General features: G+C 39.8%; 1 protein-coding gene across 19 annotated transcripts in view; it reads left to right on the top strand.

Moving 5' to 3' along the window:
• The window catches only part of FOXP1 (forkhead box P1), a 639,577-nt gene that overhangs the window by 609,797 nt on the left and 16,461 nt on the right, over nucleotides 1-13,319 (top strand). For 15 of the 19 annotated variants that reach the window (XM_033210432.1, XM_033210433.1, XM_033210442.1 and 12 more), the window contains 4 exons: nucleotides 7,148-7,349; nucleotides 7,454-7,533; nucleotides 8,129-8,230; nucleotides 12,447-12,568. In XM_033210432.1, coding sequence (XP_033066323.1) covers nucleotides 7,148-7,349; nucleotides 7,454-7,533; nucleotides 8,129-8,230; nucleotides 12,447-12,568 — 506 coding nt within the window. Of the gene's footprint in view, nucleotides 1-7,147; nucleotides 7,350-7,453; nucleotides 7,534-8,128; nucleotides 8,231-12,446; nucleotides 12,569-12,942; nucleotides 13,113-13,319 lie in introns of all 19 variants that reach the window. The other 4 variants (XM_033210436.1, XM_033210427.1, XM_033210438.1 and 1 more) reach the window with 2 other exon arrangements.

The raw sequence follows: 13,319 nt of genomic DNA, 5'->3' as shown, positions 1-13,319 counted from the left end.
ATTCCTACATTTGAAATCAAACTATTCCATCAACAAATACGTCTTGAGTATGTGACATACTGAACAGAGTAGTCAGTCGCATGAGCGAGGCCCATCCCTGCCGTGGAGGTGTTTGGAGCCTGGTAAAAGAAATAACAAATAACTATATACATACTCACACAGTCTCACTTTCCGTGAATTGCACTACCTGTAAGTAGAACAGCTGACCCAGAATGATAAAGTCAGGGGAGACTTCTGGTAGATATGATGTCTAAGCTGAAACCTCAAAGATGAGCAGGAAGCAATGGTAAGAGGTCAACCTCGTGAACCTTTCCTTAGGTTAAGAGTGGGTGCACAAATCGGTCCCTCTGATTGGTGAGGATCAGTGTAGAGGAAGGAAAGGAATAACCAACATCAGTTAACAACAAGCTTTTCAAAGTTTTAATTTTATTAAGACTGGACACTGCGTGGACATATGTAGTATGTGTAAGTTGACCAGAGCAGCCCTAAGTTCTAGCTATCAGGTAGAGCAGAAAAGCAGTTCTTATATTTAGAATGGCCACATTTCTTGTTATTTAAGTTTTAAAAGATTCTATTCTTTTCTATGGAAAGAGAAGCAAAAAACAACAGTAAACTGCCCTAATGAAAATGACTGATATTCTTTTGTTCCAAACTCAGTAAACATTCTCAAAGTAAACACCCAGATGTATTGCTTGGAGGTGAATTTCTCCATGCTTACTCTGTGGAGAATTTGCCAGGATACTTCATTTGGGGGAGGGAGTGAAAAACTAAGAGAACAAAACAAAAACAAAAAGAAACATGTCTGTGGTATGATGACTTTATTAAATTGCTACGAATTTCTTAAAAAGACTTTTCACTCTCTGTCATTATGTCAGGAAAACACTGTAAATCGTATTTTATAATACTGAGTACATGAGAGGTACGCTTTGCTTTAGGGTATTCCTGCACATCAGAGAACAACTTCTGCTTCTGGAGAAACCACATTCTTTTAGATTTGGTGGGCACGTAATTATAGTGTAGGTGGTATATCCTTCTTGACGAAAATCTTATAAAGCACTTACAGGAACTTGGATATTTGGAATGAAATACAGTATTAGATTTTCATTTTTACAGATTTTCTTTTCCTCTAACCATAGCCATTAAGACTGTTTTGAAAGAGTTTTTAGCTCCTATAAAAACAGAGTGCCCCCTGAAAAAAAAAGGGTCTTTTAACTCTTCAAGGATCATTTGGGCTGCCTGAGTCCTTGCTTTAGAGTTGGAGAAATAATATTAAGCAGTCATAAAAAGGGATTCTTAGGCACACCACACAAAAGCTGTTTTATATACTGTTTTTCATTAAGTGCCCCCCCCCAACCTTTCAACTAGAATGTTTTTGTTTTTGCTTTTAGTATCCTTGCCAATACCACCACCTTCTAAGTCATTACCTTCCACGAGCACGCGTCTCTAAAACAGGGCCAGGCTGAGATGGTAAAGGAAAGGAAAGCAAAGGCTTGTAACAAAGGCCTTCAGCTGCCACCCACTGTCCTGCCCTCCACACGGCCTGGTAACGTCCCTCAAGCCTCAGAAAGGCCGTCTCTGAACTCAGTGATTCATGCCCAGAAATGACACCGCCACGCAGTTAAAGCAGGACTTGAGCTGGCTCAGGCCAGTAAAACCAAGAGCAGAAAAACAAGTTCTGTGAGCCCGAAAGTCCCTACTACGCAGTTGTGTCCCTTGGTGTTTGGGTTTCAGGTTTGTCTTTTGTTCTCAGAATCTGTTTTCATGTGAGGCAAGAGCACAAACAAAAATAAAAATGAGTTCTTATGGGAATACTTACAAGTCTGTTTCTGTCAGGGGTTTACATCAGCAGTTTATTTTTTTAATGTGAGTGACTCATCATCTTTAAACAGGAGGGGAGATTACTGTTAAAAACTAAAGATTAATTAAAAAAAAAAAAAAGACTAAGCAGAATAGTGGGTAGCCGACCAAGTTTGAATAGTTTCGATGGCTAAAAGAAAAGCTGATGCCTGAGATACAAATAAATATAAAAAATAAAACCCTACAGCAATTTTAAATGACATAAGAATTTAACTTTTGGCCAGAGTTTCAAAGAGATTATCTTTGCTGAAATCATCACATGATGGAAACTTGCCATGTAGAACATATCAGAGTTACTGACTCTTCTAAACATAGCAACTTCTTTTAAATAGAAAATGAACACAATAAGAAAAATAGGCTTTCCATCAGGAAAAGAAACCCTCCCAGTCCATTCCCTTCCTGCTCCATGCCCCAGAAAAAATTATCTTTTAAAACCTTAACTGCAATCAGAAACACAAAGCACATATGCTTTCATTTCTAATTGATGATTACATTAAGATTTAATAGTTTACAATTAAGATGAATATTTCAAGATTACAGCAAAAACCCACACCATTCCCCATTTGCTCTTCTGTTCTAAGTCTGTAATTAATTTTTTTAGGGGGACACACTTTTTTCAAAGAGGCCATAATTAAAAGAGAAGGTTTGGTTTGAACACAGAGCCTGTTTTGAATCTTTCTTCTCCATTCTCTCTCTCTCTCTGTCTCTCAACTTTCCCTTTCGAAGATGGTTTCTCCTCAAGACAAGCATGTGATCATCAAACAGAAGTTTAAAAGTTAAGAAACTTCTATACTAGTTGACAAGGTTGACATTTCATTAACTTGTTGGTTCAGTCTTCAAGTGATTTTGTGTGGCAAAGCACCCTGTGTTTAGAGCGTACAGCTTTTTCTTTTTCCTTCCCTCACAGGCTACAGTCATGTTTAATTTGGAATCTGGGCTCCTTTGGCAAATTAGCAATTAGAACAATTTTGTGGGAATATGTATATGTGTCATTAGTTTTCCTGCAAATTAATAGCAAGGGCAGAGGTCAGGCAGAAATTTTCCACTTGACTGCAGCTCCTCTATTGAGACTTGGCACTTGGTTTTGGAATGGCCACAGCTGCTCTCAGCCACCCTCTTCCTCCAGGAACTGTCTTTTAATTAGTTTACCTCATAGCCATCATTACAAATATTACTGCCTCCCCTCCTCGAAATAAAATTACTGTTTCTACAAAATATTCCAGTGACATCTTGCACCACTGCACATTGATGGTGGGGTCAGTCGAATGCAGCATTTAATCATTAGATCACCTCCATCCGCGTCTCCTAATTAGAGTCCTTACAATACATTTTTATCTGGTAATTAGCTGAGATTGGCTGCTTCCTCTGTGGCTTATTAGAGACAGCCCAGCAGTGGGTGTGAATCACGGTGTCATTTGTCAAGCCTGGTAAGCCCCCTCTCTGCCCTCTTCTGGCTCAATGTTTATTCCCACTAGCTAATGTTCAAAAGCCTCCAGAAAATTCTACCTTCATCTCTTCCTTTGTGGATTGTGCTAACTTGGAGGGATTTTATTTTTCGCTGTTGACTCTTTTTTGGTAGAGAGAGTCCTACTGGTGAGATCTTGGTGGAAGCTACAAGACTCACATCCTTTTGGCATTTGATGACATTTTACTGTGGGATTTGTCTATTCTTCTTAGCTGTGAACACCCAAAAAGATGGGCTTGCACTTACTGAATGAGTTTTGATTTCTGACAATGAAACTGGAACCCAGTTAACTTGGTGATCTTCCTCCCAAAACTGGAAGGGAGCATGCATGCAGGACATTTATGTTTGTAATTTTCATTGCATCTTTAAGAAGGCCACAGTGTTTAGGGAAAAGTTCTTAAACTGAAAAGAGAAGCCAAGAAGTATAGTCAGTCCTCAGAACTGCTTTGTGGTTACTGTGTACCTTTGCCCTTTGACTGACGTATGTGTTCGATGGTAAGCCCTTCAAGGGCAGCAGTTAACTGTTTTATTCCTGTTTTTGTCATTGTAGGACTAACTGCCTTATATTTACTCAGTTACATGTGTTGAATGTCATGCATAAGCAGGGATAAAATGCTCTGCACGGAATCTTTTCCAAAAATGAGCATACAGAGAAATGAAACTGGTTAGTGTTCATTTTTCCCATTAACTAGGCATAAGATGATTATACAAAGGATCTAGAATCGTACAGGTGTTTGGTTTGACTTTGGGTCTGAGTTGGGAATATGGGCAAATTATTTAACCTTTCCAAGCCTCAGTTTGCTTATCTGTAACGTATGAGTAATAACATCTCAGATATTGCCGGGCGCGGTGGCTCAAGCCTGTAATCCCAGCACTTTGGGAGGCTGAGACGGGCGGATCACGAGGTCAGGAGATCAAGACCATCCTGGCTAACACGGTGAAATCCCGTCTCTACTAAAAAATACAAAAATCTAGCCGGTCGAGGTGACGGGCGCCTGTAGTCCCAGCTACTCAGGAGGCTGAGGCAGGAGAATGGCATAAACCTGGGAGGCGGAGCTTGCAGCGAGCTGAGATCCGGCCACTGCACTCCAGCCTGGGCGACAGAGCCAGACTCCGTCTCAAAAAAAAAAAAAAAAAATCTCAGATATTAGTGGTGGTATGAGAATTAAAGGAGACCACACAGTGGCAGGTGGTTTAAAACATGATTTTTACAAATGTTACTCTTGACTTTCCAAAGTGCTCTAAGATGCTTAGGCTTAGCAGCATCTGAATTATAAAAGCTGTATATTTATGAGCGTTCGCCTTTCATGCACTAATTTCCTTGACCCTTTGCTTGGGCTGATGCTTATACGTACTGTTCCTGCACTTGGTCAGTGATTAAGGCCGGAGGTGAAGAAGAGGTCAGCCCCAACTCTTCCCCCTTGGCTTCTCAGCTCTGCCCCATCCTGCGGCTGCTACTGTGAACTGTTCACACTTAGTTTGCAAATGTGTGTCAGAAAACCCGGTTTCCAGCACTATAGAGAAAAAGCCACTCATGGCATCTGCTCAGCTTGCTGGGGCATTTGTAAGGGCAGTGCCATCTCCATAGCTTGCTCTTCACGGGCATTGCCTGTTGCTCACCAAGTCAACATTCTATGCTGAAAATAAAAAGGAAAGCACAACTCAAAGCTCACAACATTCCGTTTCCAGCACCGTTTCCATTTTTCCATTGGTATTTCTTCATGATATTTGATCTTTCTTTTCTTCAGATTCATTGCTTTTTTATGAAACTCTCCTCAAACATATTAGAGAAGATTCTCATGGCCCCTCTTTTTTTTTTTTTTTTTTTTTTAACTGAGTGTGAGTAAAGGTCGAGTCTTCCCAACATATTGGAACTCTCTTTTAATAAGTTCTTTGATTACGATCTCAGAGGAATCTCATTTTTAATACCTTCCACAAATACTGCCTTGTACTTAAGACTGACTGTAGCATGGTGAATCAGACTTGGTGAAACAGACTTACTATGGTAAGTGATTTGAAATCTGGTTTGAGAAAATGTTACCAAGTAAGCCTACTTTGCTGAAGTTTCTTGGATTTTAGGCTGGGTCTGTGTATCTGAGATAGCATATAAACAGTTATACATACGCTGAAAACAACCAAATTCTTCAGCATTGCTAGACATAAAATAATATTTCTGTTCCAACAAATTTTGGGAAAGGGTTATCCCTTTTAGTATCTGTAAGAACGGTACTTTAAGGTGAAGGTAAGAAAGATAAATTGAAACAGTGCTCATTTTTTTTTTTTTTTTTTGGAGATAGAGTCTTACTCTGTCACCCAGGCTGGAATGCAGTGGTGTGATTTCAACTCACTGCAACCTATGCCTCCCAGGCTCAAGCTATCCTCCCACCTCAGCCTCCTAGGTATCTGGGACTACAGGCATGTACCACCACACGTGGTTAATTTGTGTGTGTGTTTTAAGAGAGAGAGAGTTTCACCATGTTGTCCAGGCTGGTTTCAAACTCCTGGACTCAAGACATCCTCCCATCTCAGCCTCCCAAGGCGCTGGGATTACAGGTGTGAGCCACCGTGCCCAGCCTGTTTTCTTCTCTTCTACTTCAAATAATACTCATTTCCTAACTTGAAGCAGATTATTTCCCATTTTATAGAACATTCAAAACTTGAAGGAAAAAAATCAAAAACCTCAGTTCCAGATCTCCCATATTCTATAAAAGAATGTCACAATAAGGGCCGGGCGCGGTGGCTCAAGCCTGTAATCCCAGCACTTTGGGAGGCCAAGATGGGCGGATCACGAGGTCAGGAGATCGAGACCATCCTGGCTAACACGGTGAAACCCCATCTCTACTAAAAAATACAAAAAACTAGCCGGGCGAGGTGGCGGGCGCCTGTAGTCCCAGCTACTTGGGAGGCTGAGGCAGGAGAATGGCGTAAACCTGGGAGGCGGAGCTTGCAGCGAGCTGAGATCCGGCCACTGCACTCCAGCCTGGGTGACAGAGCAAGACTCCGTCTCAAAAAAAAAAAAAAAAAAAAGGTCACAAAAAAAAAATTAACAGATCCCAAGCCTGTATTTGATAAATTTAATGAAGATTACTCATAATGCTTTTAAGATTTATTTTCTGCCAACTGATTGATAAGAAACAAATGACAGCTTGTGGGGTCAGGTCCATTTGTTTAATGTAATAGGCCACACATATTTGCAGGAGTTCTCATCATCCACGAAGCTGCACAGTGGAGCTCAGTAGGCTCTTCCTGGACTGTCCAGTATGGTAGCTACTAGCCACATGGGGCTCATTCCATTTAAATTTATTAAAGTTTAGTTTTAATAAAAAGCAAGTAAAAACAGCTCTTGGGTTGTGCTAACATATTGCAGAAAGTTCTGCTAGACACTTCAGAGCTACACCAGCGTATCCCAACTGGTGTCACCTAAAATACTCAGCTTCACTGGCATTGCTAAGGACTTCTGTCCCTCTTTGACGTTGACGAGGCCTGATAGGCCATTAAAGCCCATAGGTGAGACATCACCATGAAAGAAATGTCTTGACTCAGACTTTCTCAAACTCACCCAGGTAGGTAACCCCTTTTTGAACCCATGTAACAGCCTTTGGAAAACAGACCGCTGCCAGAGATATCTTACACTGCATCCTAAGTGAATTCACGCAGGACTTACCTTGTGTTTCGGTTCATGACAAACATATCTACTTAGAGGAAGAGCGCTGCCCACGCATCCTCTGTGTTACTCCTGCTGGATGTGGTGCCTGGGTTTCTCTGTTTTTCTGAAGGTCTCCTAAGACGTTGTTTTTTTTTTTTTTTTTTTTTTTTTTCTCACAGTTGAATCTGGTATCAAGTGTCACTCTCTCCAAGTCCGCATCAGAGGCTTCTCCACAGAGCTTACCTCATACTCCAACGACCCCAACCGCCCCCCTGACTCCCGTCACCCAAGGCCCCTCTGTCATCACCACCACCAGCATGCACACGGTGGGACCCATCCGCAGGCGGTACTCAGACAAATACAACGTGCCCATTTCGTCAGGTAGATATCCACGTTTTGCCTCATGTAGAGTTGTAATCTGCAATTCTTGTAGACCAGCCCCTTTTTAAAAAGCGATAATTAATAGGACAATGATTCTTATTCAGCAGATATTGCGCAGAACCAAGAATTTTATAAGAACGCAGAAGTTAGACCACCATTTACATATGCATCTTTAATTAGGCAGGTAAGTAAATAACACAGTATATGAAATTCTATCAGAAGGTATATGTGTATATGAATATATAGATGAAGTAGATTTAAAACCGTTTAGTATGCAAGCATGCTGAAACCTTTTCTATAAGGTTTTTTAAAACTGCAATATATAACATAATTGCTTTTGATTAAGTATTACAATACGATGTGATTATTAGGAAATTCATTTCACACAACAGTGAAAATGAGCCTGTTTAAAGATGGCAAGTCAATTATCACAAGCTACCGTAATCTCTGATCCCTAGAATTAATCTGAGCTCTAAATAATTACTGAGCTTTAATCAGCTAGTGAAATGTTTTGCATTTCTCTTTGATTCTGCTTTATGAATGACTAATAAATTAATATTTCTGTACGGAAACAGAAATAAAAACTCAAAACAATTAGATAATTCCATTTTGAATTTTGCTATTGAACTGTTAAATACAACCATTAATCTTAGATCATTTTGTGAAACCTTTCTCAGGATTTAGCTCTGAATCAGAGTGATTTTATATTTTCGACAAACTGTAACGATGACTCTGCTGATTTGGTCGTAAATTATCTTCTGTTACATTTTGCTTCACAGGCCATTCTCGAATCTCCAGAAAAGCAGCTAACACTAAATGAAATCTATAACTGGTTCACACGAATGTTTGCTTACTTCCGACGCAACGCGGCCACGTGGAAGGTAAGCTTTCTCAGGCCTGTTTATTCTTGGATCTTGACGTTCATAGAACAGTTTGTTGTTGATAAAATGCAGTTGTGCTATAAGGAAGCTACATTTATGTTGTTTTAATACTCTTAAAGTGTCCAATCTCTAGGTGTGTTTGATTGGGAAAATAGTGTCATTGTGGTTGAAATGCTCTGATGGAAGACTCTCATTATACCGGCATCACAGTGTGGAGGGGCCAGCCAGTAAAATGATCTCCCTCTGGTTGGAATATGTAGAGAAAAGGAGATAACACTGTCGCCCAGAAGTGGAGGTTGCCATATTACTTGCACAAACCTCATGCCGTTAGGTATTCAACCACAGCCAATATTTGCAGAGATGTGTCTCCGGAGATGGAACCTGGAGAAATGACCAAACTTGACACAGCCCTCAATGGTTGGATAAAGAGCTCATTAACCCAATTAGTAGAGAAAGCTGTGCACAAGTACTAGCACTGTTTGTAGGAGTTATTAGTGGAGAACACAATGTATTATTAAGGGGTTTTTGTTTTTAAGTCAAGAGATTTAAAACCGTTTAGTATGCAAGCATGCTGAAACCTTTTCTGTAAGGTTTTTAAAAACTGCAATAGCCAGGCACAGTGGTTCATGCCTATAATCCCAGCACTTTGGGAAGCTGAGGCAAGAGGATCATTTGAGACCACCCTGGGCAACATAGCAAGACCCTGTCTCTAAAAAACAAAATTAAATAAATTAGCCAGGCATGGTGGCATGCACCTCTGGTCACAGCTACTCCAGAGGCAGACGTGGGAGGATTGCTTGAAGCAAGGAAGTTGAGGCTGCAGTGAGCCCTGTTCATGCCACTGCACTCCAGCCTGGGCAACAGAGCAAGACCCTGTCTCAAAAAAAAAAAAAGGAGATTGTCCCTCATAGATATACTAAGGAAGAAAAGTAGATTTAGAACTTCATGATAATGCTATTTGCTATAAAAAACAAGTCAAATTCCATAGCTGTTTATTGGATGCCCCCAGCAGTGCTTGGAGTCATATATGGCTTACCACATTCCCAGGTCAGCAGCTGGTTCAAAGATTCCACTGGTACTTATTCCCTTATATTAGATTGAGCCCTCACATATGTTTGGGCTTTCCCATTTTCGGTTTCTTGGTGACTAATACTCTTGCTTATAGAAGGGGACAGGTACACTCTGTCATTTGTATTTTTGCCTTTTTTACTACCTGGAATTCTTGTAATCCCTGAAATCCAAAACATTTAGAGACATGTGATAACAAACATTTGAGGATATGCCATTAATCTAAATATGATAGGGATGTGTTATAGGATGCAAGGAAAACTTCCTTCGCTTGAAATAAATGCCTTCCTTGCTAATTTCTTAATTTTAAACTGGAGAAAAACCAAAGCAGAAAACAGAAAAATACATTTCCTCTGTTAAGTTCCTGATAAATTAGCATTTTAAAAGAAAACGAATATAAACCATAGAATTAATTCATCAACTTTACAGAGCTGTGAATATCTATTATGGCCCAAATTATCCTTTCATTTCCATTAAGACACATGGGCACCGAAAGAGAACCTATGTTCAGAATCTTCCCCTCTTTGCCTCAGCCTGCCTTGGGAGATAAAATATAAAAGGATCTTTAGCCATGAATGCTTTTAAAAATTTAGGAAGTTGAAGCATGAGGCAGACATTTTCTTCAGATTGCCTTTTATAAATAGAAATGATGAAATTTAAAAATAATTACCAGTTGTGAATATAATATTTAAGCTTAGATCTTCAGATTGAACTTTTTCATTTTGCAAACTGCAGGAAAAAGTGTCATTAATTTAACAACCTTAGATGAAGTACTTAATGACTCACAAATACGTATAATTTTCTCTACGTGTCCTTGTTTGTACCATGATCTTAGACAAAAGATGAAATGCCCAGTTAAAGTTATGGCTGAAAAGAGCTTACATATCTTTTTTTTTTTGAAAACTCTTGACTTCTCGTCGCTTTCTGCTTAGATGTGCAGTTTTGGAAAACAGAACTGAAGTTTTGGCTTTGTGTCTTCACTCACACGGTTATATTGCTCAACCTGATCTACAGAAATTATTTTGTCGAAAGTAGCTTTAAGACCTTTCAGTTCTGTACATTTTGATACTTATTTGAAAGCATCAGGCAGTGATTAGGATTAGTAGCAATGTTGACTTCTTTTCAAGTTATGTCTCCTAAATGTATAATGCCGTGTCTGGATTTTTAAAGGAAATTGGCTTTGTCCATTTATTTATACCACCTCAATTTTGTTCCAGTAAATAACAGTAGACCTTCTATCATATGCCTTTGGGCAATATATTTTTTTAAATGTAGCGGCTCCTGCCTGCAATCCCAGCACTTTGGGAGGCTGGAGGATCATTTGAGCCCAGGAGTTCAAGATCAGCCTGGGCAACATAAACATAGCAAGACCCCATCTCTACAAAAAAAAAAAATTAAAAATTAGGTGGGTGTGGTGACACGTGTCTCTAGTCCCAACTACTCAGAAGGCTAAGGCAGGAGGCTCGCTTGAGCCCAGGAATACAAGGCTTCAGTGAGCCATAATTGAACCACTGCACTCCAGTCAGACAACAGAGCAAGACCTAGCCTCAATAAAAGAAAAAAGAAAAAAAACTGCTTAGATTAGACTCCAGTTTATATACAAAGAAAATTGTCCTATCAAGTATATGACATGCCAGATGTTTTCAGTTTAGAGATTTTTGTTTTTAAGCAAATCTATCCAATTTTTTTGAATCAGGAGTGTCCTTTGATAGTCCCCTGGGTATCTTGAACCTACCTCAATTATGCTGACATTACTCAAAAACTCTTCGGGAATTTATCCTGCGAATTCTCCTTTCAAGCAATTCATCACACCATGCATTAAAACTTGTCTCATTATCTTCTAAATATTCCATATCCGAAAAGAAAAATTATTATGTAGCTTGAATCCTCACAGCCACCAACTGTGATTGTCCAAAAACTGAAGCGCCTCTGAGAGTATCAAGATTCACCACCATTAAGGATAATTCAGGAAGGAAATACTCCGGTGGCAGAATGCGGAGGGGTGCAAAATGCTTGTGCAATAGCAGTGTTGCTGGAATTGAGTGAGGACTTTACCCAGTGTGATGTATATATCAACTTCTTAAGCCCCAATTGAGTCATCTACTATTGAGTCATCTCCTTATTCTGAATAAAAAGAAAAATTTAAGTAAATGACCTGAATCTCTTTAGAATATCTTCATGTCCAGCATTGAGTCTGGATCCATAAGTTTAACCAGGCAGGACTAAAGAAATGAAGCCTTGCTTTTTAACTATACCCAGTAAGGATGGGGGATTCTTCTGAAACCCAGAGGAAAGATGAGATATTAAAAGCTCTTCTTCACCCTTGAGTTGAGATCCTCCTTTTTGATAAATTGTCGATGTTAAGGGTCTCAGCTTAGGAATGGCCAGAAAGGACTTTTAACCATAAGCAAGATGTATCTGTAGAAACCATCAACTGTAGAAATAGAGTCATTTTGCCACTGAGTGTTTCACTCGTATTCCTTTGGCATTTACTCAGTTAAAATACTTGCCCATAGTTAGGGCCAACTCTCATATTCTGGAAGGTAAGACATAACATGATGATTGATTGATAGATACTGATCTCTTCTGGGGTCCGTTCACCTCCCTAGTCCTTTGACTACACAAGGCACTACTCTCAGTGGTAAAATCCACTTGAGAATTCTTCATAAGATCTCTGGAAGTTTTAAAAGCCAGAAACCATCAAGAACAAAACTGTATTTAGCAATATTAACCAAGTGTTCCTCTTTCATGGTTTGAAAAAAAAAACCCCTTTTTATGGGAGGTAGGTGGGCTTAAAAAGGGCAGTTTTATGCTTTGCATGTGTTCTTGTTTTGAAGTCACAGTAACATTTTCAGATTTGTACTCTGGAACCTATTTTGGGCTTGTATGCATATTAAAAAATATTTCTTCTGGTTAGTTATTACCAGAGACTAGACAAAAATGCCAAAGTACAATTAATTTAAAATTTTGGTTTATTTTTGCTTTTGGAAAAGACACCCTTAACCATGAGAAGGTCCTTCACGGGGGTGGCAGCTACAGCTCTTGGGGATGGTTTTACAAATGTGGACTGTTAGGCTGAATTTACTGCTGTTTTTGGAGTCTTTTCTTATAGAAAATGTAAATGTTCTCTCTTTTATACTTGCTGCAGAATGCAGTGCGTCATAATCTTAGTCTTCACAAGTGTTTTGTGCGAGTAGAAAACGTTAAAGGGGCAGTATGGACAGTGGATGAAGTAGAATTCCAAAAACGAAGGCCACAAAAGATCAGTGGGTACGTCCACCATGTTTGAACTTCTTAGCCTAGCTTGGATTGTGCTAACAAGTATAACGTAGAGGCTTTGGCTGCTAGATGGTGTTAGACCAAAGAACTGGTTTCACGTTGTCTCAGTTAAGGGAAGCAAAAAAGCATTTCATCCCTCCTGTTTTGTATACCCACCAGTCCCCCTGCCCTGCTTGCTGGTCTTTGTTGCATCACATGCTAGTAGCTTTTAGGTGGCAATGCATATTAACCCTCACAAACCATTTGCTTATGCTTATTGCATTTTATTTTCTTTTTCCTGTTCCCTGTATTGGATGTCTGTTCCGCCCCCAACCCCGTCTCCTTTTGTTGCCACTCCATCTCCTTTGCTGCTGCTCCTATCCCAGGGTGCCATTCGCACCAACCTCTCACTGCATAAGTGCTTTATCAGAGTAGAGGATGAGTTTGGGTCCTTTTGGACAGTTGATGATGAAGAGTTTAAACGTGGCCGCCATATTCAACGAGGCCGTCCTCGCAAATACTGCCCCGATGAAAACTTTGACGAGCTTGTCGCACAGTAAGAGCCTTTACTTGCTTTTGTTTTTTTTTTCTGCTGTTGCTTTGGCTTTGCATGGTTGACTCATCCCATGTAGTTTTGCATTTCACCAATAGCAGTGCCACAGCTTTCTGCAACGAAACTAAATTGTGTGATTTGTACATGTATTGCTCTCGTTTCTCTTTGGAACACCAGTGCCTTGAATAATGCTTTTTTGACGTCTTTAAT

The sequence above is a fragment of the Trachypithecus francoisi genome, unplaced genomic scaffold, assembly GCF_009764315.1.
Source record: "Trachypithecus francoisi isolate TF-2019V2 unplaced genomic scaffold, Tfra_2.0 Lachesis_group0, whole genome shotgun sequence".
NCBI classification, from domain to species: Eukaryota; Metazoa; Chordata; class Mammalia; order Primates; family Cercopithecidae; genus Trachypithecus; species Trachypithecus francoisi.
The sequence above is the reverse complement of the archived record's forward strand: the minus strand, read 5'-3'. Positions and strand labels throughout refer to the sequence as shown.